General features: G+C 43.6%; 1 protein-coding gene across 1 annotated transcript in view; it reads left to right on the plus strand.

The window, feature by feature from the left end:
* Positions 1–15,428: 15,428 nt before the first annotated feature.
* The window catches only part of STAM (signal transducing adaptor molecule), a 78,907-nt gene continuing 69,690 nt past the window's right edge, over positions 15,429–24,645 (plus strand). The window contains exon 1 of the mRNA XM_045007776.1: positions 15,429–15,686. Within this exon, the coding sequence (XP_044863711.1) occupies positions 15,647–15,686 (40 nt within the window). The 5' untranslated portion in view covers positions 15,429–15,646. The remainder of the gene's footprint in view (positions 15,687–24,645) is intronic.

Consider the following 24,645-nt stretch of genomic DNA (forward strand, 5'->3'; position numbering starts at 1 on the left):
CAATTTTGCACATTAGCCAGGAGGAAGCAAATCGTGAGCGTTTTCGACCACAAACACCTTCCCTCCAGATTTGCAACCATCCCTGGACCAGTGACAGGGACATAGGCAGCCAAGTCATTGGAAATAATCAAGGAGGAAGCCAGTGGAGAAAATGAATGGGGCCACTCTGGTTACCACCTTGGGGTCAGGGGAGTGCTCTGTACCCACAAACCTTACCTCCCTATTCACATATTCACACATAAAAAAGTGAAAGAGCGCGCCTCAAGCATCCAAAAGATCAGGGTTCAGCAACCTTTCAGAAGAGCTGTGCCAAGTCTTCATTTTGTCTCTCTGATTTAAGGTTTCGCATGGTGCCAGTCAGACATTTTAATATTTTTAGAAGGTCTCTTTTTATGGCTATAATATAGAACTAAACTATTGTTGTATATAAAGTATATAAGTTTTTTAACATGCTTAAAATGCTTCATTTAAAATTAAATTAAAATGCAGAAACCCCCAGAACCCTGCAATAGGTCAATTTGGCACATTAGCCAGGAGGAAGCAGAATGTGAGTGTTTTTGACCACAAACCCCTTCCCTCCTGATTTGCAACCCCATGGATCAGGTGGCAGCAAGTCCTGAGCAGGAGCCCAGATGGTTATGTTGTGCGGCAGAAACTGCAACTGGTTGCAAAACGGGAGGGTTTCGAAATGTGTCGGTACACCGGCCCCCCTCACCCTAAGGCGATTGCTGCGCCGCGCGGTTCCTAGTCTGGTTTCCCCGACTTGAGATCAAACATTTTTACACACACACTCTAAGTTGCCACCACAAACTACACTCCCAAAATACACATTTTCCCCTGTGGGTGCTCCTGCCCTGGAGTGTATGCAAGTAGGGGGTATGTCTACACTGTACACTAAGGCTGGGCTCTCAGACTGGTGTTCGTGTTTCCCACCTGTGCTTGAGCATCCAGCTGCATTGTAAACCTGGTTTTACAATTGCTGGATCTGGGGCTCACAGCTGTCCTAACATGACCACACTGTGCTATGCCGACTTTATGACTCAGCTCAGCGACTTGAACTGCATCCCCATTGCTAAATAACAGAGCTTGGATCCAAGTCTCAGCAGGACTTGGGACCTGACCCACCACCGGCAGGATCCTAGGCAGGGGCGGCTCTACATATTCGGCCGCCCCAAGCAGTCATGCGCGGGAGACGCCCCGGAGCCCCGGGAGCAGCGGACCTCCCGCGGGCATGACTGAGGAGGGTCCGCTGGTCGCGCGGCTCGGCTGAACCGCCTGCAGCTGCGGACAGTTGGCTGGTCCGGCGGCTCCAGTGGAGCTTCCGCAGTCATGCCTGCGGGAGGTCCAGCCGAGCCGCGGGAGGAGCGCCCCCTGCGCAGTCATGCCTGTGGCAGGTCCCGTCATCCCGGGGCTCCGGTGGACCTCCCGCAGGCATGACTGCGGCAGGTCCACCGGCCCAGCCTGCCGCCCCTGCCGGCAAATGCCGCCCCACGCGCGTGCTTGCCGCGCTGGGGTCTGGAGCCGGCCCTGGTCCTAGGAACTGGGGTCCTGAGTGCTTGCTGACCTGAGTCAGACTGATTTATGTGTTGATGGAATGGGGGCTTTGGCAGGGCCGCCCAGAGGGGAAGGCAAGTGGGGCAATTTGCCCCAGGCCCCACAGGGGCCCCCATGAGAGTTTTTCGGGGCCCCTGGAGTGGAGTCCAGGCAGTAGTAAGAGCTGCCTGGGGAGTCCTGGACTGTCCACCTGCCCTGGGTGGGATGCCCTAGGAGGTGGGAATACAGGCCAGGAGATGCTCTCAGGCACCCCCCCCCCAGGGTAAATGGAGGGTCCGTGACTCCCCACAGTGGCCCAGGCTCCCTGGATGGCTCTGACTGTGGCCCATCTCTGGCTTCCAGCCTGGCCAGGGGCTGGGACCTTGGGGGAAGAGGAGGGGCAGAGGGTGGGGCCACAGAGAGTGGTGGGGCTCCTGCATGTGTCCCGCTTTTGCCTTTTAAAAAGGTGGTCACCCTAGGCAGTGGACTTAGACTCTCTGTTGGGAGGCCTTTGGGCGTTGCTTCACACAGGGCCCTGTGCTGGTACTTGGTGGAGAGGGAGTGCATGGATCACTCTACCCAACCTCTTTAAGGGCTGAGGCCCCAATGCAAGTGGAGGCCAGAAGGTTCCCAGCCTAAGGTCAGGAACCAGGCACTTCTGCCAGGGAAGCATGAGGACCAGAAGCAGAGTGGATAAAAATCAATGATTTTAAAAAATTGGATTTTTTTTTTATTTAAATTGGATATTTTTGATAAAATGCTTTGAGGAAAAAGCCATCTAAAGATAGATACATTATAGCTCAAAGATCTCTCATCCTAGAATAGGGATTATACATTCTAATTCTATAGTATGAAACAATATATTCATGTAATGTTTAAGAAAAGTTTTGTAAATGAGTTCAAATAGTTCATGGATTAGGGACCCAATCTTATGGTGTTCCAGGGGCTTCTGAACAGATTATTTAGGTTACTCTTTCAATCTACCCAATGGGACTCAGTGCTCAATCTAGAAGATACCATCAGAGATGCTTAGTTTTGCAGTTCTCAAACTGTGGATTTGTCTCCAGAGATAACACGCTTGTTAACAGCAAAAATGTTTTTAAATAAATAAAAAAATAATAGAGGTGAGAAATAACAACAGACCTCAACCCTATTGTCCCTCTGCAAATTTGTGTAAATAGAGTCAATCCCTTACCTCTCTCTAAAAGTGAAAAGTTTCAAAAAGTTCAATGAATAGAAAATTGTTGGGGGCATACTTAGATCTGGACAAGGAGAAGTCGGGAGATAATTGTGAGACATGAGGGACAGGCAGTAGAAACAAAACTGAAACTGTTTGAGCAGCATATTCCAGAAGTCTTGAGGTCTTTCTGAGTGTAGCCTTCATTGATATGAGATCTACCATACCATTCTCTCACTAGAAGGGAAAACCTATCATGGCAGCAGGCTGTAAAAGAGACCCAGTTTGGGAATAAGAACCATTCAAGACATATATGTTTGCTGATGCTGCTTTAAAGAAAGTCACACCAGTGAACTGGTGGAAGTCACTTAAGCATTTGGATTCAGAGACTGTTGAAGTGATAATCTCACTTTTAACAGCAGTAGCTGCTTCTGCTGGTGTAGAAAGAATATCTTCTTCCTTTGGACTAATTCATTCCAAATTGAGAAATCATTTGGGACCTGAAAAAACGGGAAAGTTTGTTCATAATCAGGAAAAGAAAAACAAACAGGAAAATGGAGGCGAAGACAACCGAGTTAGCTGCAGAAGCCAATATTTTAAATTTCTCATGTTGACCTGGCTGACACAGTCAATTTAATTTTTTAAATATTTTATTTAACTATTTCTGTTAAAAATAATTTTAACAAATCCACTCTGGCCAGAAGTGAGGTGCACTAACAGCTAGGCTGCCTGGCCGTCTGAGTATCCTATCACACAGGCAAAGTGAATTTGTTTTCAAAAGTTCAATAACTGTGAATATTCAAGTGATCTCCTACCCACATTGCCCCTGAAGCTTAACTATCTGTCCCAACTTGCATTTAGCTCAGACCCTCGGATTTCTTTCCCCAGACCCGATGAAGAGCTCTGTGTAGTTTGAAAGCTTGTACCTTCCACCAGCAGAAGTTGGTCCAATAAAAGATATTATCTCACCTACCTTGTTTCTTTAATATATATAGAAATATTAGTCTAATTCTAGTGGTATCATGACCCCAGGGGAGCTCCAGCTATCTCATTCAGATATCTTCATTTGCATACTTAATATAAGATGAAAGGAACACACTTGGAGGAAAAGGCAGCATGTTTTAAATTGATAAAAGAAAATTTTCTTAACACGAGTAATTAACCCAGGGGTCGGCAACCTTTCAGAAGTGGTGTGCCGGGTCTTCATTTATTCACTCTCATTTAAGATTTCGCGTGCCAGTAATACATTTTAATGTTTTTAGAAGGTCTCTTTCTATAAGCCTATAATATATAACTAAACTATTATTGTATGTAAAGTAAATAAGGTTTTTAAAATGTTTAAGAAACTTCATTTAAAATTAAATTAAAATGCAGAGCCCCCTGGACCGGTGGCCAGGACCCAGGAAGTGTGAGTGCTACTGAAAATCAGCTCGCGTGCCGCCTTTGGCACGCATGCCATAGGTTGCCTACCCCTGAATTAACCCATATAACTCTCTACTGAGGGAAATAGTTTAACAGAAATAAAAAAGGGAGTAGATGTACTGGGATAAGAGAAAATATCCAGAGTTACTCATTAGATAAAATTTTACATGGTAAATCAATCTTTATACTGCAGGGCAGGATTTACAACACATTGTCACAGGCTGGGACTAAGAAGAAATTTCCTTTTAGCCATATTACTCTATAAATATCCATTATGAAGATCTTACATCCTCCTCTAAAGATCTGTTACTGACCACTGTTGAAGATAGGGTATGGGATTAGATATGCTATTGACACTTCCTTTGTTCTGAGAATTTGTTTTCTGCTTCCACTTTCTCTCTGTCCCCAGTTCCAAGTAAAAAGCAATTTATAACAAAGGATATCCCTGGAAAACTAAAATTAAAATACTGAGGGGGTGAGTCCTGTATCTGGCTGATACCTTGGCTGGAAGTTTGGTCTCAGTATCTGTTCCGTTCCTGAGTCTATCTGTATGACTTCTTTTCTGGCTTATACCACTCAAGGACAGCTGCTAAAAACCTCATGCTGCTACGCTGGGCATGTGTGCTACATTAAATATGGATGCCAGGTATGAGCATTCCTCACTGAACATGCTCCCCGGAAGTCCAGTTGACCTTCCTTTGATGGTCATAATATTTTTGTCTTTACTCTAAAAAAAAATATGCTCACTACAATTTGGGCTGACCACCAGACTGCCAATTAGAATAGTCTGTCTGGAAATAGACTATATCCTTACAACTGGCCTAACCAATTCTAATTTAGAAATTAACTGTTCAAAAGTGCACCCCTAGAACAAAAGGGGGATGGGGTACACTGTTATCATACCTGAACTTGATACCTAGAGTCAAATGTACATAACAGACACATGTGAACAAAACATGTCTTAAATAGCTAACAAAAAATCCGTACAGATTCGTAGTAAAAAAAAAAATTGAAAAGTGTGTGTGTGTGTGTGTGTCTAGATAAAAAAAATATGGGCATCACAGAAACTTGGTGGAATGAGGATAATCAATGGGACACAATAATACCAGGGTAGAAAATATATCTGAAGGACTGAACAGGTTGTGCTGGTGGGGAAGTGTTGCAGCGCAGGCGTGCGTGAACAAAGCTCAACAACCAATATGATTGAAAGCAAAGTCATTTATTATTTACAATGCATCATATTATATAGGCTTCTCCATATTAGCAAACGTCAGACACACCAACATTACATTGCTGCTGATTGGTTCTTTGTCTGATACACACACTTTTCACATGCATGGCCCTTTGCTTACTGGTTTCCCATTTCCCATGCAACTTATCTGATCCCAGTTAGGCCACCTGGCGTCTGTCTCCCACGGGCTAGCTCTCAACTTTCTCATAACAACTTTATCTAACTCCTCTATTCTTGTTGTCCTGCTGCTGTAACTTTCCACCAAGGCAGCATAGGGATGATGTAACCCCACAGGGAAGTGGCACTATATCATATTTATCAAATGAAATAAAAATCTTAAATGAACCAGATTGTAGCATAGAATCTCTATAGTAATTCCATGCTCTAATAATATAGCAGTTGGGATATATTACTGACCACCTGACCCGGCTGATGATAGTGACTGTGAAATGCTCAGGGAGATTAGAGAGGCTATAAAAAATAAAAAAAACTCAATGATAATTGGGAATTTCAACTATCCCCATATTGATTGGGTACATATCACCTCAGGACAGGATGCAGAGATAAATTTTCTTGAGACCTTAAATGACTGCTTCTTGGAGCATCTAGTTCTGGAACCCACAAGAGGAGAGAGAACGCTTGATTTAGTCCTAAGTGGAGCACAGGATCTGGCCCAAGAAGTGATTATAGCTGGACTGCTTGGTAATAGTGACCATAATATAATTACATTAAACATCCCTGTGGTGGGGAAAATATCACAGCAGCCCAACACTGTAGCATCTAATTTTCATAAAGGGGGACGACACAAAAATGAGGAAGTTAGTTAAACGGAAATTAAAAGGTACAGTGCCAAAAGTGAAATCCCTGCAAGCCGCATGGAAACTTTTAAAAGACACCATAATAGAGGCTCAACTTAAATGTATATCCCAAATTAAAAAACCTAGTGAGAGAACAAAAAAAGTGCCATCATGGCTAAACCACAAAGTAAAAGAAGCAGTGAGAGACAAAATGGCATCCTTTAAAAAGCGGAAGTTAAATTTTATTGAGGAAAATGGACAGGAGCATAAACTCTGGCAAGTGAAGTGTAAAAATGTAATTAGAAAGGCTAAAAAAGAATTTGAAAAACAACTAGCCAAAGACTCAAAAAGTAATAGCAATTTTTTTAAAGTACATCAGAAGCAGGAAGCCTGCTAAACAACCAGTGGGACCACTGGACAATCGAGATGCTAAAGGAGCACGATAAGGCTGTTGCGGAGAAACTAAATGAATTCTTTGCATCCGTCTTCACTGCTGAGGATAAAAGGGAGATTCCCAAACCAAAACCAGTCTTTTTAGGTGACAAATCTGCGGGACTGTCCCAGATGGAGGTATCATTAGAGGAGGTTTAGGAACAAATTGATAAACTAAACAGTAATAAGTCACCAGGACCAGATGGTATTCACCCAACAGTTTTGAAGGAAATCAAATGTGAAATTGCAGAACTACTAACTGTAGGTTGTAACCTATCATTTAAATCGGCTTCTGTAACACATGACTGGAGGATAGCTAATGTGACACCAATTTTTTAAAAGGGCTCCATAGGTGATCCTAGCAATTACAGGCTGGTAAACCTGACTTTAGTACCAGCGAAACTGGTTGAAACTATAGTAAAGAATAAAATTATCAAACACATAGATGAACATAATTTGTTGGGGAAAAGTCAACGTTTTTTGTAAAAGGAAATCATGCCTCACCAATTTGCTAGAATTCTTTGAGGGGGTCAACAAGCACGTGGACAAGGGGGATCAGAAAGCCTTCACCAAAGGCTCTTAAGCTAAGTAACTTGTCATGGAATAAGAGGGAAGATCCTCTCATGGATTGGTAACTGGTTAAAAGATAGGAAACAAAAGGTAGGAATAAATGGTCAGTTTTCTGAATGGAAAGAGGTAAATAGTGGTGTCTCCCAGGGGAGACATATTTATAAATGGTCTGGAAAAAGGGGTAAACAGTGAGGTGGCAAAATTTGCAGATGATACAAAACTACTCAAGATAGTTAAGTCCCAGGCAGATTGCAAAAAGCTACAAAAGGATCTCTTAAAACTGGGTGACAAAACTGGGCAACAAAATGGCAGATGAAATTCAATGTTGATAAATGCAAAGTAATGCACATTGGAAAACATAATCCCAACTGTACATATAAAATGACGGGGTCTAAATTAGCTGTTACCACTCAAGAACGAGATCTTGGAGTCATTGTAGATAGTTTTCTGAAAACATCCACTCAATGTGCAGCGGCAGTCAAAAAAGCAAACAGAATGTTGGGAATTTATTACGAAAGGGATAGATAATAAGACAGAAAATATCATATTGCCTCTATATAAATCCATCGTATGCCCACATCTTGAATACTGCATGCAGATGTGGTCGCCCCATCTCAAAAAAGATATATTGGAATTGGAAAAGATTCAGAAAAGGGCAACAAAAATTATTAGGGGTATGGAACAGCTTCCATATAATGAGAGATTAATAAGACTGGGACTTTTCAGCTTTGAAAAGAGTTGACTAAGGGGGGAAGTGATAGAGGTCTATTTAACCATGACTGGTGTGGCGAAAGTAGGTAAGGAAGTGTTATTTACTCCTTCTCATAACACATGAACTAGGGGTCACCAAATGAAATGGATAGCAGGTTTAAAACAAACAAAAGGAAGTATTTTTTCACACAACACAGTCAACCTGTGGAACTCCTTACCGGAGGATGTTGTGAAGGACAAGACTGTAACAGGGTTCAAAAAAGAACTAGATACATTCATGGAGGATAGGTTCATCAATGGCTATTAGCCAGGATGGGCTGGGATGGTGTCCCTAGCCTCTGTTTGCCAGAAGCTGGGAATGGGAGACAAGGAATGGATCACTTGATGATTACCTGTTCTGTTCATTCCCTCTGGGACACCTGGCATTGGCCACTGTTGGAAGACAGGATACTGGGCTAGATGGACCTTTGATCTGACCCAGTATGGCCGCTCTTACGTTATTTTCCTGCAAGCCAATGGATAGTGAATGTTTTGTTTCAATGTAAGGCTTTAACCTACAGGAGTGGAATGTTGATGTACTTAAAATTCCATTCCATTTTAAGTGACTCAAAAGTAAGCAGCTAGAGGATACAGTGCAGATATTAAGAAAATATAACAGTGTAGAGAAAATTATTATCCCTTAAGCTGTATCTATTTTTCTGTTTATTCCAGAGGCAAATCATGTTTCAACATGTGCACATTTCATTGCTGTCAAATCAAATTTGGTCTGGATTGTAAAATTCAGTAAGGGTGGGAAAAATGGCTTTAATGACTATTAATTTCAGTCATGACTAACTTGAGAATATAATTAAAATGTGATACAACACAGTCTTTTTTTTCTGTTCATTCTAAGGTGGAGGATTTCATTTGGCTGTATTTTTCTATTCTCAGGTAAGTTTTGTCTGACTAAGATAATATAAAACAGAATAGCGTGTGTATCTGTACCACAATGGATTCAGAACTGTTTAGCTGGATGTCATAGCCTTGACAGTGCTACCAGTTAATGGAAAATTTTCTTTAGCTATAGCATGCATGGGCGCCAACTTATATGGGCTCCTGGGGCTTTAGCCCCAGGAATATTCACAGTCAGGGGCTCTGCTCCAGCAATATTTGGAGCTAGGTTTCTCCCCTGCTCTGGGCTGCCGGCAGCCGCTGGGAGCCCAGAGCCTTTTAAATCCCAGCCACGGCCGGGAGTCAGAGGGCTCTGCGCTGCCCACTGCGGCGGGGAGCCCAGAGCCCTTGAAATCTCAGCCGCGGCAAGGAGTCAGAGGGCTCTGGGCTCCCCGCGGCTGCCAGCAGCCCAGAGCCCTTTGAATCCCAGCCCCTGGCCGCTGATTGCCCCCTCCCCAGACCCCTGCCCCAACTGCCCCCCAGAACCCCCACCCCCTATCTAAGCACCACTGGTCCTTGTCCCCCGATTACCCCCTCCCGAGACCCCTGCCCCTAACTGCCCCTTGGGACCTCAGCCCCTATCTAAGTCTCCCTTCTCCTTGTCCCCAACTGCCCCCTCCTGAGACCCCACCCAACTTCCCCCCAGGACCCTCCTACCTGTCCCCTGATAAACCCCCTGGACTCCCATGCCTATCCAATTGCTGCCTGTCCCCTGACTGCCCCTCCGAACCTCTGCCCCATTCAACCCCCCCTGCTCCTTGTCCCTTGACTGCCCCCTGGAACCCCCTACCTCTTCTCCAACCCCCAAACCGCTTACTGTGCCACTCAGATCAGCGTGTCTGGCTCCGTGCAGCTCCAGACAGTTGCTGCCATGCTCCCCCATGGAGCCCACAGCCCTCTCCCACCCCCAGCACCTGCCTTCCAGATTTGAACACCTCAAAATTCAGGAGTGCTCAAGCTCGGTTTGGGCAGCTTTTACTTCATTTCTCCCAAATCAGTTTCCCCTGCAAGGTGCCAACTGAAGGTGTTGGAGAACAGAGAGATCGAGATCGGGTGGCCTCCTAATGCCTGGAAAAGAGACAAAGGCCAGAGGAGGAGTGTCAGTGCCTGTGCGGACTTCTGGGAAGTGCACGGTGTGGAAGGGGATGCTGTGATGCTTTGGAACAACTCCATACAAAGCCAGTCAGGACTCTGGGGGAGCCTCCTCTCTCTGAGCATACTGTCTCCAGGGCAAGAAGCTTACACCTTCCTGGGTCTGACCTCGGAGCATTCAGCCCTTCCACATCATGCACTTTCCACAGCAAGTCTGCCCAGGCTGGTCCTGGGGCAACCAGAGGTCCCTGCACCCCAACTCCGCAGTCAGATGTGACTCTCAGCCAGACAGTAAAACAGAAGGCTTATTAGATGACGGGAACACAGTTTAAACAGAGCTTGTTGGTACAGAAAACAGAACCCCTCTGTCAGGTCCATCTTGGGGGGTGGGGAGCCCAGAACCAAGTTCTGGGTCTCTCCCCATTTCCCCAGCCAGCTCCAAACTGACACTCCCTCCTCTGGCCTCTGTCTCTTCCGGACAAGGAGGCCACCTGATCTCTTTGTCCCCAACACCTTCAGTTGGCACCTTGCAGGGGAAACTGAGGCACCCACACAGTATTCAGAGAAAATATTAAGAACATTCCCACTTCATCACAACAGGTGCAACAAAATATAATACTGTATATTGAAGTAGGCAAGTGCTGCTTCTGACTTTCCACTTTTAATTGACCCTTGTAATCTTGTGGCACTGACGCGTTATAGCTTCATTTTATATCGGCTTGCAGGGCAGGAGCGGGGGGGCACCACCATTTTGGGCCCCACCAAAAATTATACAAACCTGCCACCTATGATAGCACGTGAATGCACAAAAGGAGTTAAGTATTGTGACATTGAGCATCATAACATCTAAATTTTAGGTGCCTAGAAAATCACTGATTCACAAAGCCTGAGTTCAGTGTCTAAACTCCTATATAATGAATGGGAAGAGACTGGCACCATAGGGTATGTCTACATGTTCAGACTCGTGCTGCAGCCTCTGTGTTTCAAGGCCCTCCCACCTTGCTGAGTTTCAGAGCTTGGGCTCCAGCCTGAACCTGAATGTCTACACTACTATTTTTAGCCCAGCAGTGAGCCCTGCAAGCCTGAGTCATTTCACCAGGGGGGCTCTGAGCAGTACCTGCTTTATAACAGCACCATGGTGGCCCACACTCAGAATTTGCTGTGTACCTGTACGGTTAGTCTGCAATTCACAAAAGCCGCATTCTAGAAAGGGAGCTGTCTAAGCTATCCAATGGGAGATGGTGACAAGAGGGCTATGTGCTAAGCCCTGCCCCTGTCTCAGCTGCAGGGAGGCATCGATATGTGCTTGGGATTCTGAGCTATAAACCCTCTCTTGGTATTAAGTGCTTATGCTGTTTTAACAAGAAGCGGAGATGAGGAGGAAGAGAAGTTATTTGAGAGAGACCTAGGATCTGGTCCCCCTGCACCAATGCCTTTTTAATTATTTATCCAGAGTGCAACAGCTTCAACAGGAGATTCAGGAAACCCCACAGCAGAATATCCCATAGCTCAAGTTAAAGCAGGCATGTGAATGGTGATATACATCTTAGGTGGAGGAGGTGACTTGACCTGGGTGTCTCCCACATCCCTGGTGAGTATCCTACCCACTGTGTTAAAAGTGATGAGGGAGATCCACCTCTGGCTGTTTTGTGTGAACTCACCTGAAGGGCCTGATCAGCTAGATGGCCTCTAAGCACACCTATTGAATTTGGCCATGCATTCTGCTTAGGTGACTGAACACCTATCTTCCTCTGGTTTGTGAATCACTCTGGGGCTTAGGTGGGAGATAGGAACCTAGAGGGAGGCAGCAGTATGTGTGCTCAGGAGCCAAAACAAACACACCTAGGGCATTTTTACTGCAAAAACCTAGGTGTGTACAAATTCAGAGGGAGTTTGTGCATGAGTGGTTCCAAAACTGGGACTTGGAGACTTAGGTGCCTAACCCCTTTTGTGCATATGGGCCTAAGTGCTTATGATTCTGAAGCTAGATAATTTGAGTTCTATCGCTGGTGCTCCTATGATGCTCCAAACTGCTGTGATCTGCAACATAGTTATAATCAAGAAGTCACATGTGGCTATGGATTTGTTTGCCTCTGAGCCATGTGGAAAAGCACATTTTATAAGTTAATAAATAAATTATAAATACTTATTTGTACTGTCTAATGTTTTTATATTAATTATGCTTTATAAGACTAACTCGTTTGATAGCACTGACTGAAAGTCATAACTATTGGAAGACTACTCCTTGGTCTTTGTGAAGTGAGTTGGGTATCTCAGTCAATTTCATAATGGACAGGTGGCCACACTTCAAAAAAATCTTTCATAACTGACATTTGTTGTCAATCTTGTCAAGAAAGCCAAGCAGACTGAACTTCTCTCTCATGCCTACTGATAGTCCTTCAAAACAGGGTTGAGATATATTGCCCAATGTTTTAATGATCCCAGTAGAAATTTTACAATGGAGAACTTTGAAAATTAATATATTTCACAATTTATACACCCTCTTTTATCCCAAACCTCTTCACAAACCATATACATAAAATATCACTGAGTGCAGCCATCTCTGAAGTAGAGAGTAGCAACCAGCCAACACACAGAATGCTGCAATATTAAGAGGAAGGGACAATTTTGGCCTAGAACAGACGAGCAACCTTTATCCATAAACTGCCATGTTGGTTTATATTTATGCAGATCAGTCACAGTTTTGTTTTTTAAAGTCTTATCTGAAAGATCATCGCACAGTAAACTGCAAATTATCCACTTTGGAAAAATGATCTAAATCATAAAAGTTGGACTGCACCCTGTGGTTCCATGGAGTCTAGGTATATAAAAAATGATGCTTAGAGCAACAACATGTCCCCTCTGGTTTTAAAGCATTGTCAATGAGGTGAAACAGGATTTCAGTCCCCTAGTGTATTAACCTAGGAAATTTCATGAATCCTACATTTATAGTGGTCACCTTTAAAAACTTTCTGATTTTGCTCTATTTAATAGTATTTGAAGTATTCTCTAAATACTCTCTACAGTACATGCAGGGAATACTGTAAATATTGAGGTCAAATAATCTAAGGAAAACTGGAAAGTTTTTTAGGGAGATCACTTAATTATTTAAAAAAGTGTAACTTACAAAAATTACATATATTTAAGTTTCCTCTAGAAATGCCTTTACAAATTGCAAAACAGAAAAACCTGTTTTTAAAATAATATTTTATAACTGTGCTACTACTGTAAATACAGCTGGGACTGAAACTAGATTGTAATGTGAAATCAACAAATATAGAGGGACATAGTCTCTGATGGCTAACTCTACTGAAGTCCAAAGAGTTGCACCAGCAGAGAATTTGATACAGGGTATTTCCTGTCCGTTACTAAAGCTACCCTTCATTTTTTGCTGTATATAATATGCAAAAGACATTAGAAGTAGACAGCTCAAGTTGATGCTAAAGAATCCTGTAAGATGTCAAAGCACACTATTATGTGCATTTGAGACAAGTTTCTGAAAACCTTCTTGTTTTCTAAACCAGTGAGACTGAGAATCAACCTTCATCCAAGTTATTTAAAAAGAAATACCCAGATATGTGCATGACTTAATAACAGTGACACTTTCTCTGGTAGGTTGTTTTTATAAAAATGGTGTCTACATGAAGCTGCTCAAGAGTTTGGAATATCAAAGTAAGTCCTGGGGAGATAGATTAAGGGGTGGAAAGCAGATGAGGCAGTCAGAAACATGAAAAATACATGTGGCACATGGTTCTGCAATTTGTCACATGGATATCACTGTCCAGTAGGAGGCATGTGTAAACACAGAGCAATTAAGAAACAGGAACTGATTAAGCTGCATAGATAATTAACTGAGCATTATTACTAATATAATAGTGGCATATCTATGAATAGTTCTATATAAAAGGTGAAGTATGTCAAATATATAATAGGTCCCTGTCTCAAGGGCTTGTAGACCTTCCTATGCAGAAGAAAGGTGATTTTTTAAAGCTGTTTTTCTGAAGGATTTTGTGAAAGCCTGTTGCATATGAGACATCTGTTAAGTCATGAATATACTGACCAAATGGGGAAGGATTTCCCCATTTATTTTAACCATTTTATTTCTGTATTGCATAAATTAATATAAATCTTACTTTTTAAATTCATGTTTGTTGCTATTTTGTTTTCTTTTATGATATGTCAACACCATCCTTCCTGAGCAGATACTTCTCTTATGACTGTCACCACTATTTACTCTCTTTCTAGCTCACTAATTATGCCACTCTAATAACCCATAAAGAAAATGACTGAGCTTTGAATGGCAGGGATAGGCAGGAAATGTGTCATATGCTGTGAACCAAATCCTGCTCATGGAATAAAGTCCATTGGAGGTGATGGGGCCACTCCTATGAAGTTAAGAAAACAAGATTTAGCCTTAGGGTTACATATCATTTGCATATTTAGTATCATAAAAACAATAATACCTTTATCAATAACATGTATCTATATATAAATCCATATCGATAACGGGCCAGTCCACGTTTATTTATAAATACATACTGTATTGAGGAATAATCTCAGTGTCATCATCCTGAAACCCATCCTTAATTTCCTAATTTATTTCAAAGGGTTGAGAGAGTTAACAGGAGTAGTGTTACACCAGCCCAATCCACAGGGAATCCTTAAACATTAGAAACAGAAAACATGGCAGTCCGGGCACGAAACTGACTCACTCACAATTTGGGGCAGCAACAAAGAAAGTGGGGACGAAGAGGTCCCTTTTAACGACATTTTACTTGCTCCTTGCCCCTACAACACTGAATTGCTTGCCCTGGGGCAGCTAGAATTGGACGAAGCTGGGGCCTGGGGGTGTGTGGAGGGAATTAGTCACAACTCCCGAGTTTGGGGCAGGGACGGTAGAGCAGCGGGGATCCGAAGCCCGGCAGCGAGGAACCGGAGCTCGGGGGCCCCTCATCTGCAGGCCCTCGGCTCTGGAGCGGCTGCTCCCTCCACCCACAGCCCGCGGCTGTAACCACGCAGCAATGTGGTGCGAAGGACAGTGCCCGGTCCAGCCTCGTGACCCCATCCCTCGTGCAAATCACGTCAGCGTCAGCAGTCACGGGGCCCCCGCCGTTGTGGCTGAGATGCGCGAGCTGCCCCCTGAAACGCGGGGCCTGGGAGCAGGTGCCGCGGGGGGTGCAAGGCCCGGGAGCCGCCAGTGGGTGGGGGACGAGCCCCTCTCCCTACCAACACCTTAAAGGGACAGGACCCGCCGCAAGGCGCCCCTGCCTGGGCCACTTGCCAGCAGGTGTAACGTCCCGGCTCCCACTCGCGTCACCCAGGCGGGACGGGTGTGTGTGTGTGTGTGTGTGTGTGTGTCAGTCACCGACTGTCAGGGGCATAGCTGGCCGGCGAGCGCCTGAGGGGCCCCCTCTGCCGGCTGACCCAGCGCCCTATCCAACAACCCATCCTGGGGCGGCAGGGGCAATGACAGCACCGGGATTAACGGGGGGGAGGGGAGAGCCCCTGCCAGCCCTTTGTGCCTGTGCTGAGAGGAGTCTTCGGGTCAGGCATTGGAGTGGGGAGCCCTATTTTTCCCAGCATGCTCTGCGAGCACAGAGAGGCGGCTCCTGAGCTGTGCCCTGACAGGGAGGCGGAGCTAAGGCCGCAGCCGAGCCCCCCCCCCCCATCGCATTCACACACTACACACCGTACCCCACGACCGGGAGGGGAGGCTGAGGCTGTTCCCTACCCGCAGCGCGCGGACCCGAGATGCCGCTCTTCGCCACCAACCCCTTTGACCAGGATGTGGGTAAGTGGCACCGACACAAGCGGGCCCGGCCCCGGCTGTCTGGTACCAAACGCTCTCCCCGCCTGCCCCCTGGTGTCGGGCCCTCCCCGGTCTGTCACCAGCAGCTCTGGTCCGTCCCTTCCCCACGCTCTGAGTTGGCCCCAGCTCCTCGCCTCAAACTTGTTTTGCCTGCCCCCGCGAGCCCCCGCTGTTCATGGCTTTGTTGTCTGGGGGAGGGGCAGAGACAGCTGGGACCCGGGGTAGGGATGCGGGTGGGCTGTGCTGAGCCTTGCCTACAGTGCCACTGCGCTCTCAGGGGCTCAACTCCATCACGAGGGACAGGAACGGGGACACGCACACAAAGGGGATGGAAATGCTCACTGGTGAGAGTGCTGTGGACAACGAGGAGTTGGTGTCTGCCTGAGGTGATTCAAACAGCTCTTTCGGTTGGTTATTATGGGTGCCATCCGTGATTATGCTGCTGTACAGGCCTCTGGCCTGACTAATAAAACACTTGTCACAGGGGCTGCATCAGAAAGAAACTGCAAAAAAACTGTGGTTCTGAATGTCTTATTGAAACACACACAAAGTAAAATTCCCACCTAGTGACGCAAGCACACACAGCACAATTATCTGTCTCCCCAGAAAGAGAGCATATGCGATGCTTTTAGAGTTAATCACTAAAGAGAAACTTTACTCTTCGGATATGATCTATTTTCCTCCTTATTCCATGCCTGACCAGTACTAAACCGAAGGGAGAGGAAGTGTGTGCCTTTTATACTTGATCTAATTTATTCTTAGTGTCTTGATTCTGCCAAAATGTAAAGCTACATGTTAAAGAGCTGAAGTTATTTTCTGCCGGCCCATTTGATTTTTGTGTGTAGTTGGTTTCTTATCAGTGATTAGCTTCAAAATTTTCAGTGCTGTGTTACACAGAGAAGTTAACATGAAGGCAATTACACTTTTAAAGACAATTACACTGTCAGTGACCTAACTGCTTTAAAGGTAGAGATCTCTGGTTCATCTTATTTTGATAAGCAAGTAAAGCCACTCATGATCTAAAAACTCTGTGCTATATTAAAATATGAAATCTGTTTCTGGGATCAAGTTTCTTCAGTATTTATCACTTTTTGTGTTTAGGACTTATAAACTACAAACTGATGATTCATTTTGCATAAATTAGTACGACTTCAAAATTCAGTGCTCCTATTAACTCTCCCACTTACCCAGACACCTGCACCATATAATTGGTCAGCTTTCTGGGAACCACAAGCAAATATTTCACAGTCCACGGTTTAAGAATCTCTGCACTAGAGAACTGCATTGTTAACTGAATCAGTGTAATAGTACCAATATAGGTCGCAACGGTGCAGTGTGATCACAGTAGTCACATTATTTCAGGTGTGATTTTTACCCCACATCCACAGAGGCAATATTCTCCTCCATTATAGTTCACTTCCTTTCTACCTACTGGCCCAGCATTGTCTTGTGAGAAGGTTTGATAGGCCTTCTGGAATCAAGAGGGAATTATAGGAGAAGTGGTCAAAGACACGTAATTTTTTGGAAGGCAGTATGGTGAGACCAATTATTGTGTTTAGAAAATGAGCTTGGCGGGGCACTGCATACTCTCTGCAGATTTATATAGCCAATAGCCTGACAGACCTGTTAAAAGTTCTCCCCAAGAAACCCTGGATTTTTCTGTCATGGCGCGTCCAAATTACCAATTTGATACTATACTGACAAAGGGTTCTTGTCCATAACTTCATTAAAATTTGCTCTTTTAAGACCCCGATTGGCTGAAAATTATTGAAATGTATATGGAAGTGGTATTAAAGGCAGAACTGAAGGGATTGAAAAACTTAGGAAGTCATACACAAGAAAAAAATATTGCAAATAGCCAATTTGAATGAAAATTATTTATGGGCAATAAAATGTATGAAAGAACTAAAAATTCTTGCCCTCCTGCGATGTTTTATGCATCAATATTTTCTATAATCATCAGTCTAACAGATAATATGCAGTAAATTACCATGTCTATCTTTTGATAGCAAGTATTACCTGACCCACATAATTTGTTTTTCATGGCAATACTAACCTTTTACTGTAGGCTTGACTGTTTTGCTATTTTCCCTTAAGAGGAGTGTTTGTACACCAGCCTCACTGTTACGTTTAATGATAAATTATAAATTTAATACATTTGATGCATTTTCTGTGCAAATACCTAAAATATTACTATTTTATTTGTCGGCTAGTATATTTTTCTCAGCAACAGCACTGAGAAGAGAAAAACACAAACCTTTTTACTGGAATCCTCTTGTATATGACATTTATTTCTTAAATATTTTTAAGACCATGACAACTTATCTGGACTGGTATGAATTGATGTGATTATCTATATAAATCAACATTTTATTTTCTTATTCAAATCTAGTGTTCATTTTGAACTATGTATTTCTGTTGGCACCGTAGTGCTTATTCCCTGAGTAAAATACATTGTTATTTCCCACTCTGACAGTCTGCTTTCAAAATCTCTCTCGTTGGACACATTGTCATTGTGAATGACAGGTTCAGCAGCTTTTTTTGTCAATGTTCTCACACTTCTGACACTTACACAAGCCTGTGCAGGAAAACCCAATAGCAAAACAGGAATACCTCCCTGTTTGACTTTTCACATGCCTGCAACATATTATCTGGTGCTGGACTTTTGTCATTCAGGTGCTTGCTGGGAAGCTCCTTGATTTCTAAATGCCATCCGTGATCAACGGGAAGGAGCGTACATCCTGTTAACAAGAGAGTGCCTCATTATAGCAGCCTCATTTGTCCACTTGCTCTGTTGGTGTAGAGCAGGGGTTCTCAAACTTCATTGCACTGCGATCCCCTTCTGGCAACAAAAATTACTACATGACCCGAGGAAGGGGGACCAAAGCCTGACTCCACCCAAGTCCCACTGCTCCAGGTGGGGGGCCAAAGCCCGAGCTCCACGGGATGGGGTGGTGGGGCTGGGCTTCAGCCCTGGGGCCATAGGTCTCGGGCTTTGGCCCCGGGCAGTGGGGCTTGGGCTTTGGCTTCAGCCCCAGGCCCCAGCAAGTCTAAAATGGGTTAACGACCCAGTTTGGGGTCCTGACCCACAGTTTGAGAACTGCTGGTGTAGAGCATCACATGTTTGTGGCATGCTCTCTTCAGGCAGTGAAGATGATGCTAGGGAGCACACATCCTGCCTTACAGGTGACTCACAAATTTACTTAAGCACAAGGAATCATCCAAAGCACTGGTCTTGGTGGTGATGGTGGACTTCAACTACCAAGATTACTCATAAACTTTAGGGCCAGAAGAGACCATCATAATCATCTAACCTGACCTCCTATGCATTGCAGGCCACAGAACCTCACCCACCCACTCCTGTAATAGACCCATAACCTCTGGCTGAGTTACTGAAGTGTTCAAATCATGATTTAAAGACTTTGAGTTACAGAGAAGCCACTTTTTACACTGGTTTGACCTGCAAGTGACCCATACCCCATGCTGCAGAGAAAGGTGAAGCCGCCCCCCCCCCCCAGGGTTTCTGCCAATCTGACCTGGGAGGAAATTCCTTTCCAACTTCAAATATGTCGATCAGTTAGACCCTGAGCATGTGGGCAAGATCCAGCAGCCAGGCACCTGGGAAAGAATTCTTAGAGCCCGCCCCAGCTAGTGTCCCATCATCGGCCGCTGGAGATATTGCTACTAGCAGATGCAGATTGGCTGCATGCTGTTGTAGGCAGTCTCATCATACCTTTCTCTCCATAAACTTATCAAGATCAGACTTGAAGCCAGTTCGGTTTTTTGACCCTACTACTCCCCTTGGAAGGCTGTTCCAGAACTTCACTCCTCTGATGGTCAGAAACCATCTAATTTCAAGCCTAATGTTATTGATGGCCATTTGTTCTTGTGTCAACATTGGTAATTACCTTAAATAACTACTTTCCCTTCCTAGCATTTATCCCTCTCATAAATGTATACAGAGCAATCCTATCTCTCCTCAACGTTCTTTTGGTCAGGCTAAACAAGCCAAACTCTTTGAGTTTCCTCTCAAAGGTAGGTTTTCCATTCCTCTGATCATCCTAGTAGCCCCTTCCAGATTAAATTAATCTTTCTTAAACATGGGAGACCAGAATTGCACATAATATCCCAGATGAGGTCTCACCAGTGCCTTGAACAATGGAACTAACACTTCTTTGTCTTTCTACTGGAAATACCTCACATGATGTATCCTAGGATTGCATTAGCTTTTTTCACAGTTGCATCACATTCGCAGCTCATAGTCATCCTGTGATCATCCAGTACACCCTGGTCTTTCTCCTTCCTTGTCACTTCCAATTGATAAATCCCCATTTTATAGCAAACATTCTTGTTGTTAATCCCAAAGTGTGTGACCTTGCATTTTGCACTATTAAATTTCATCCCATCTCTATTACTCTAGTTTTCAAAGTCATCCAGATCTTCTTGTGATATTCCAGTCCTCCTTCATATTTGTAATACCTCTCAATTTTGTGTAATTCACAAATTTTATTAACATACTCCACTTTAGTGCCAAAGTCATTAATAAAAATGTTAAATAAGGTTCCAAGACCGATCCCTGAAAAAATCTACTAGTAACCTCCATCCAGCCTAACAGTTCACCTTTCAGTATAACTTGTTGTCTCCCCTTTAACCAGTTCCTTATCCACCTTTCAGTTCTCATATTAATCCCCATCTTCTCCAATTTAACTAATAATTTCCCATGTGGAACTGTATCAAATGCCTTGCTGAAATCCCGGAAGACATCTGTTGGGAAATAATACAGCAGGGCACAGGCTATTCAGTAAGTTCTTGGAATGCCTTAGAGACAAGTTTTTATTACAGAAAGTGAGAATGCAATGGGGAGAGACTGTTCTAGATTTGATTCTGACAAAGAGGGAGGAACTGGTTGAAAATTTGAAGGTGGAAGGCAGCTTGGATGAAAATGATCATGAAATGATAGAGTTCATGATTATAAGAAATGGTAGGAGGGAAGACAGCAGAATAAGAACAATAGACTTCATGAAGGCAGACATTAGCAAATTCAGGGAATTGGGAGGTAAGATCCCATGGGAAGTGAGTCTAAGGGAAAAAAGTGAGCAGGAGAGTCGTCAGTTTTTTTAAAAGATATATTAAGGGCACAAGAACCAACTACCCCAATGCGAAGAAAAGATAGAAAGTATGGTAAGAGACCACCCTGATTAATGAAGAAATCTTCAGTGTCCGGAAACTCAAAAAAGAGTCATACAAAAGAGGAAACTAGGTCAAATTACAAAGGATGAATATAAAAACAGTAACACGTGCATATAGGAAAGAAATTAGAAAGGCTAAGGACAAAAACAGAACCTCTCGCATGCCAAAAGCAACCTCCCCCCTCCCCAAATTAAATTAGCTAGGGACTTAAAGGGTAACAAGAAAACATTTTACAAATATATTAGAATCAAGAGGAAGACTAAGGACAGAGTAGGCCCATTACTTAATGAGGAGGGAAAGACTATAAGAGAAAACACGGCAGTGGCCAGTGTATTAAATGCCCTTTTTTGTTTCAGTTTTCACCAAAAAGATTAGTAGTGTTCGCTATGTTAGTCATTCGATCATTAGTGTAAATGAGATTTGGTCTGAACCTAACTAGGGAAAGAACCAGGTTAAGAATTATTTAGATAAGTTAGATGTCTGCAAATCAGCAGGGCCTGATGAAGTACATTCTAGAATACTTAAGGAGCTGGCTGAAGAGATCTTTGAGCCATTATCAGTTATCTTTGAGAATTCATGGAGGATGGGAGACATACCTGAAGACTGGAAAGGGTCAAATATAGTACCTAGCTATAAACAGCGGAATAAGGTCAACTCAGGGAATTAGAGACCAGTCAGCTTAATTTTGGTACCTGGAAAGATAATGGAGCAAATAATAGGTCAATTTGTAAACACCTAGAAGAAAATAAGGTGGTAAGTAACAGTCAACATGGATTTCTCAAGAACCACTCGTCATGCCATATCCTTCTTTGACAGGGTAATAGGCCTTGTGGATATAGGGGGAAGCAGCAGATGATAGATATCTTGATTTTAGTAAGACTTCTGATACTCTCTCACATGACCTTCTCACAAGCAACTAGGGAAATATAGCTTAGGCATACCTACTATGGGGGGAGGGGGTGGGCGGGCAGACCAGACCGCTGGTTGTAAAGCTGTACTCCAAGAGTATCAATGGTTCACAGTCAAGTTGAAAGGGCATATCGAGGGGGATCCCTCAGGGAGCTGTCCTGGGTCTGATTCTATTCAGTATCTTTGTAAATGATTTGAGTAATGGCATAGAACAGTGTTTCCCAAACTTGTTCCACCACTTGTGCAGGGAAAGCCCCTGGCGGGCCGGGCCAGTTTATTTACCTGCCGTGTCTGCAGGTTCGACCTATCGCGGCTACCAGTGGCCGCGGTCCACTCCTCCAGGCCAATGGGGGCTGCAGGAAGCGGCGCGAGCCGAGGGACATACTGGCTGCCGCTTCCAGCAGCTCCCATTGACCTGGAGCAGCAAACTGCGGCCAGTGGGAGCCGCGATTGGCCGAACCTGCGGACGCGGCAGGTAAACAAACCGGCCTGGCCTGGCCTGCCAAGGGGCTTTCCCTGCACAAGCGGCGGAACAAATTTGGGAACTGCTGGCATAGAGGGTACACTAATAAAGTCTGCAGACAATACCAAGCCAAGAGAGATTGCAAGCACTTAAGAAGACAGCATTAGAATTCAAAATGATCTTGACAAACTGGAGAAATGGTCTGAAATAAATAGGATAAAATTCAGTAAGGTTAAAAGCAAAATACTATGCTTAGGAAGAAATAATCAATTGCATAAATACAAAATGGGAAATGGCTACTGAGGAAGGATCTAGAGGTTATAGTGAATCATAAACTAAATATGACTCAACAATGTACTGCTGTTGCAAAAATAGCAAACATCATTCTGGATATATTAGCAGGAGTGTTGTAAACAAGACCTGAGAAGTAATTCTTCCACTCTACTCAGCACTGATAAGGTTTCAGCTGGAATACTGCATCCAGTTCTGAGTACCACATTTTGGGAGATCTGGACAAATTGGAGAAAGTTCAGAGGAGAGAAAAAAAATTAAAGGTCTAGAAAACATGGTTTATGAGGAAAGATTGAAACACCTGGGTTTGTTTAGTCTGTAAAAGGGACAGCTGAGGGGGGAACATAAGACTTCAGGTACATAAAAGGTTGTTATAAAGAGAGGGTGATATACTGTTCTCCTTACCCACCGAGGACAGGACAAGTAAGTAATGAGCTTAAATTTCAGCAAGGGAGATTTAGGTTAGACATTAGGAAAAACCTCCTAACTGTGAGGCTAGTTAACCATCACTGAAGGTTTTTAAGAACAAGTTAGATAAACACCGGTGATGGATGGTCTAGAGATAATCCTTAGCCCTATCTCAGTGCAGAGGACTGGACAAGATGACCTAATGAGGTCCCTTGCAGTCCTACATTTTTATGCTTCTATGATTTAAACTGTTCTGATTCCCAAAGTGTGCAATATCTCTTGATAGAATCTAAATGCTCATTTTTTGATCTGCCTGAACCTCCACCACCGACAAATTCAGGAGTACTTTAACAGAAAAGAGTACTACTCAGTGCAGACGCAAGCCTTAGTAAATCACTGTGGGAAATTCCTGTATGCGTACACAGGGTGGCTAGGCAAAGTGCATGATGCCAGAATTTAAGGAAACAAAATTCTGGACTTGTACAGCAGGGGACTCTATCCCAATGTAAAACATTGACATTCATGTCTTTATCCTTATTAATTTTCTGAAGGACCTTAATATCAATTTTTGCTCCATTCCTGAGAGATGCAGATTCAACCCTATATTTGGTAGCTACAAGATGGTAGTGGACTGTGGTTTTTGGGAGATTGAAAGCAAGATGGTGATATCTGACTTACCATGACAGTTTGGTTACTAGTGCAGCAACTATATTGATATGCTGCATTTTGCATAACGGATGGATGCAAAAGCGAGGTCCTTAGTGAGCAATAGAGTGAGTAGCCAGGAGTTTGGACACGGTTGCACTTGAGGCTGCTAACTTAAATTAGCATAGCATACTAGTGTGCTTCCTGCCCAAAGTACAACTGCTCTTTGCTCTAATGTATGTTGCTAGAGAAATTTCATGTTGTTTTGGTGGTTTTATGGCAAGGAATTCTTAGAGGCTTTTTTATACTTGTGGTGGCGGATTTTACTATTGATGATCTCAGGCATTTATTTTTATCATGATTAAGTAATGACTTGTATTACTTATGGGGAGTAAGTTTATGGATGAGTAAATTGATGATTTATTGACATTAAACAGTATGCTTTAAGTGTTAATTGTCCTTTTTCCAGAGTCTGATTTATAAACAGACATTCAGACCAGCTGCAGTTGCAAATCTAGGTAAAATATTCTCAATAAAAAGGCCAACAGAGTGTTGTACTGTTTTACAAAGTACATTTATTGGGAAGTCATCCAGAAGTGAGTGTCTTTCTGTGTAGTTTTAGCTGGTAACTTTTTGAATCTCCATTCAGGAATTGTTGCATTTCAACCTCCCCAGCTGCTTTCCCTTACTTTATAGTGCTCCTTCTCGTTCCCACAATGAAAGATCCATCTTCATTCCTTTACCAAAGATTAATAATGGTAGAGTGTGTGAACAGCATCAGACTGTAAGCTTGGTCACGCTGAAAGATTTGTTGAAAATCATTGGCACATGGATGCATCAACAACTTGAGATAAGAATTAGCAGAAGTTGGTTTGGTTTCCACTCAAGAATAGGCACAAGGAAGGCAGTTTTTGCCCTGAGGATCATATATGAGTGTGCGATAGAAGTGTAAAGGGAAATGTATATGTGCACTATAGATTTTGAGTAGGCATTTGATAAAATGCTGCTTGACAAGATAATACATATTCTTGAATG

This window comes from Mauremys mutica, chromosome 2 (genome assembly GCF_020497125.1).
Source record: "Mauremys mutica isolate MM-2020 ecotype Southern chromosome 2, ASM2049712v1, whole genome shotgun sequence".
NCBI lineage: Eukaryota > Metazoa > Chordata > Testudines > Geoemydidae > Mauremys > Mauremys mutica.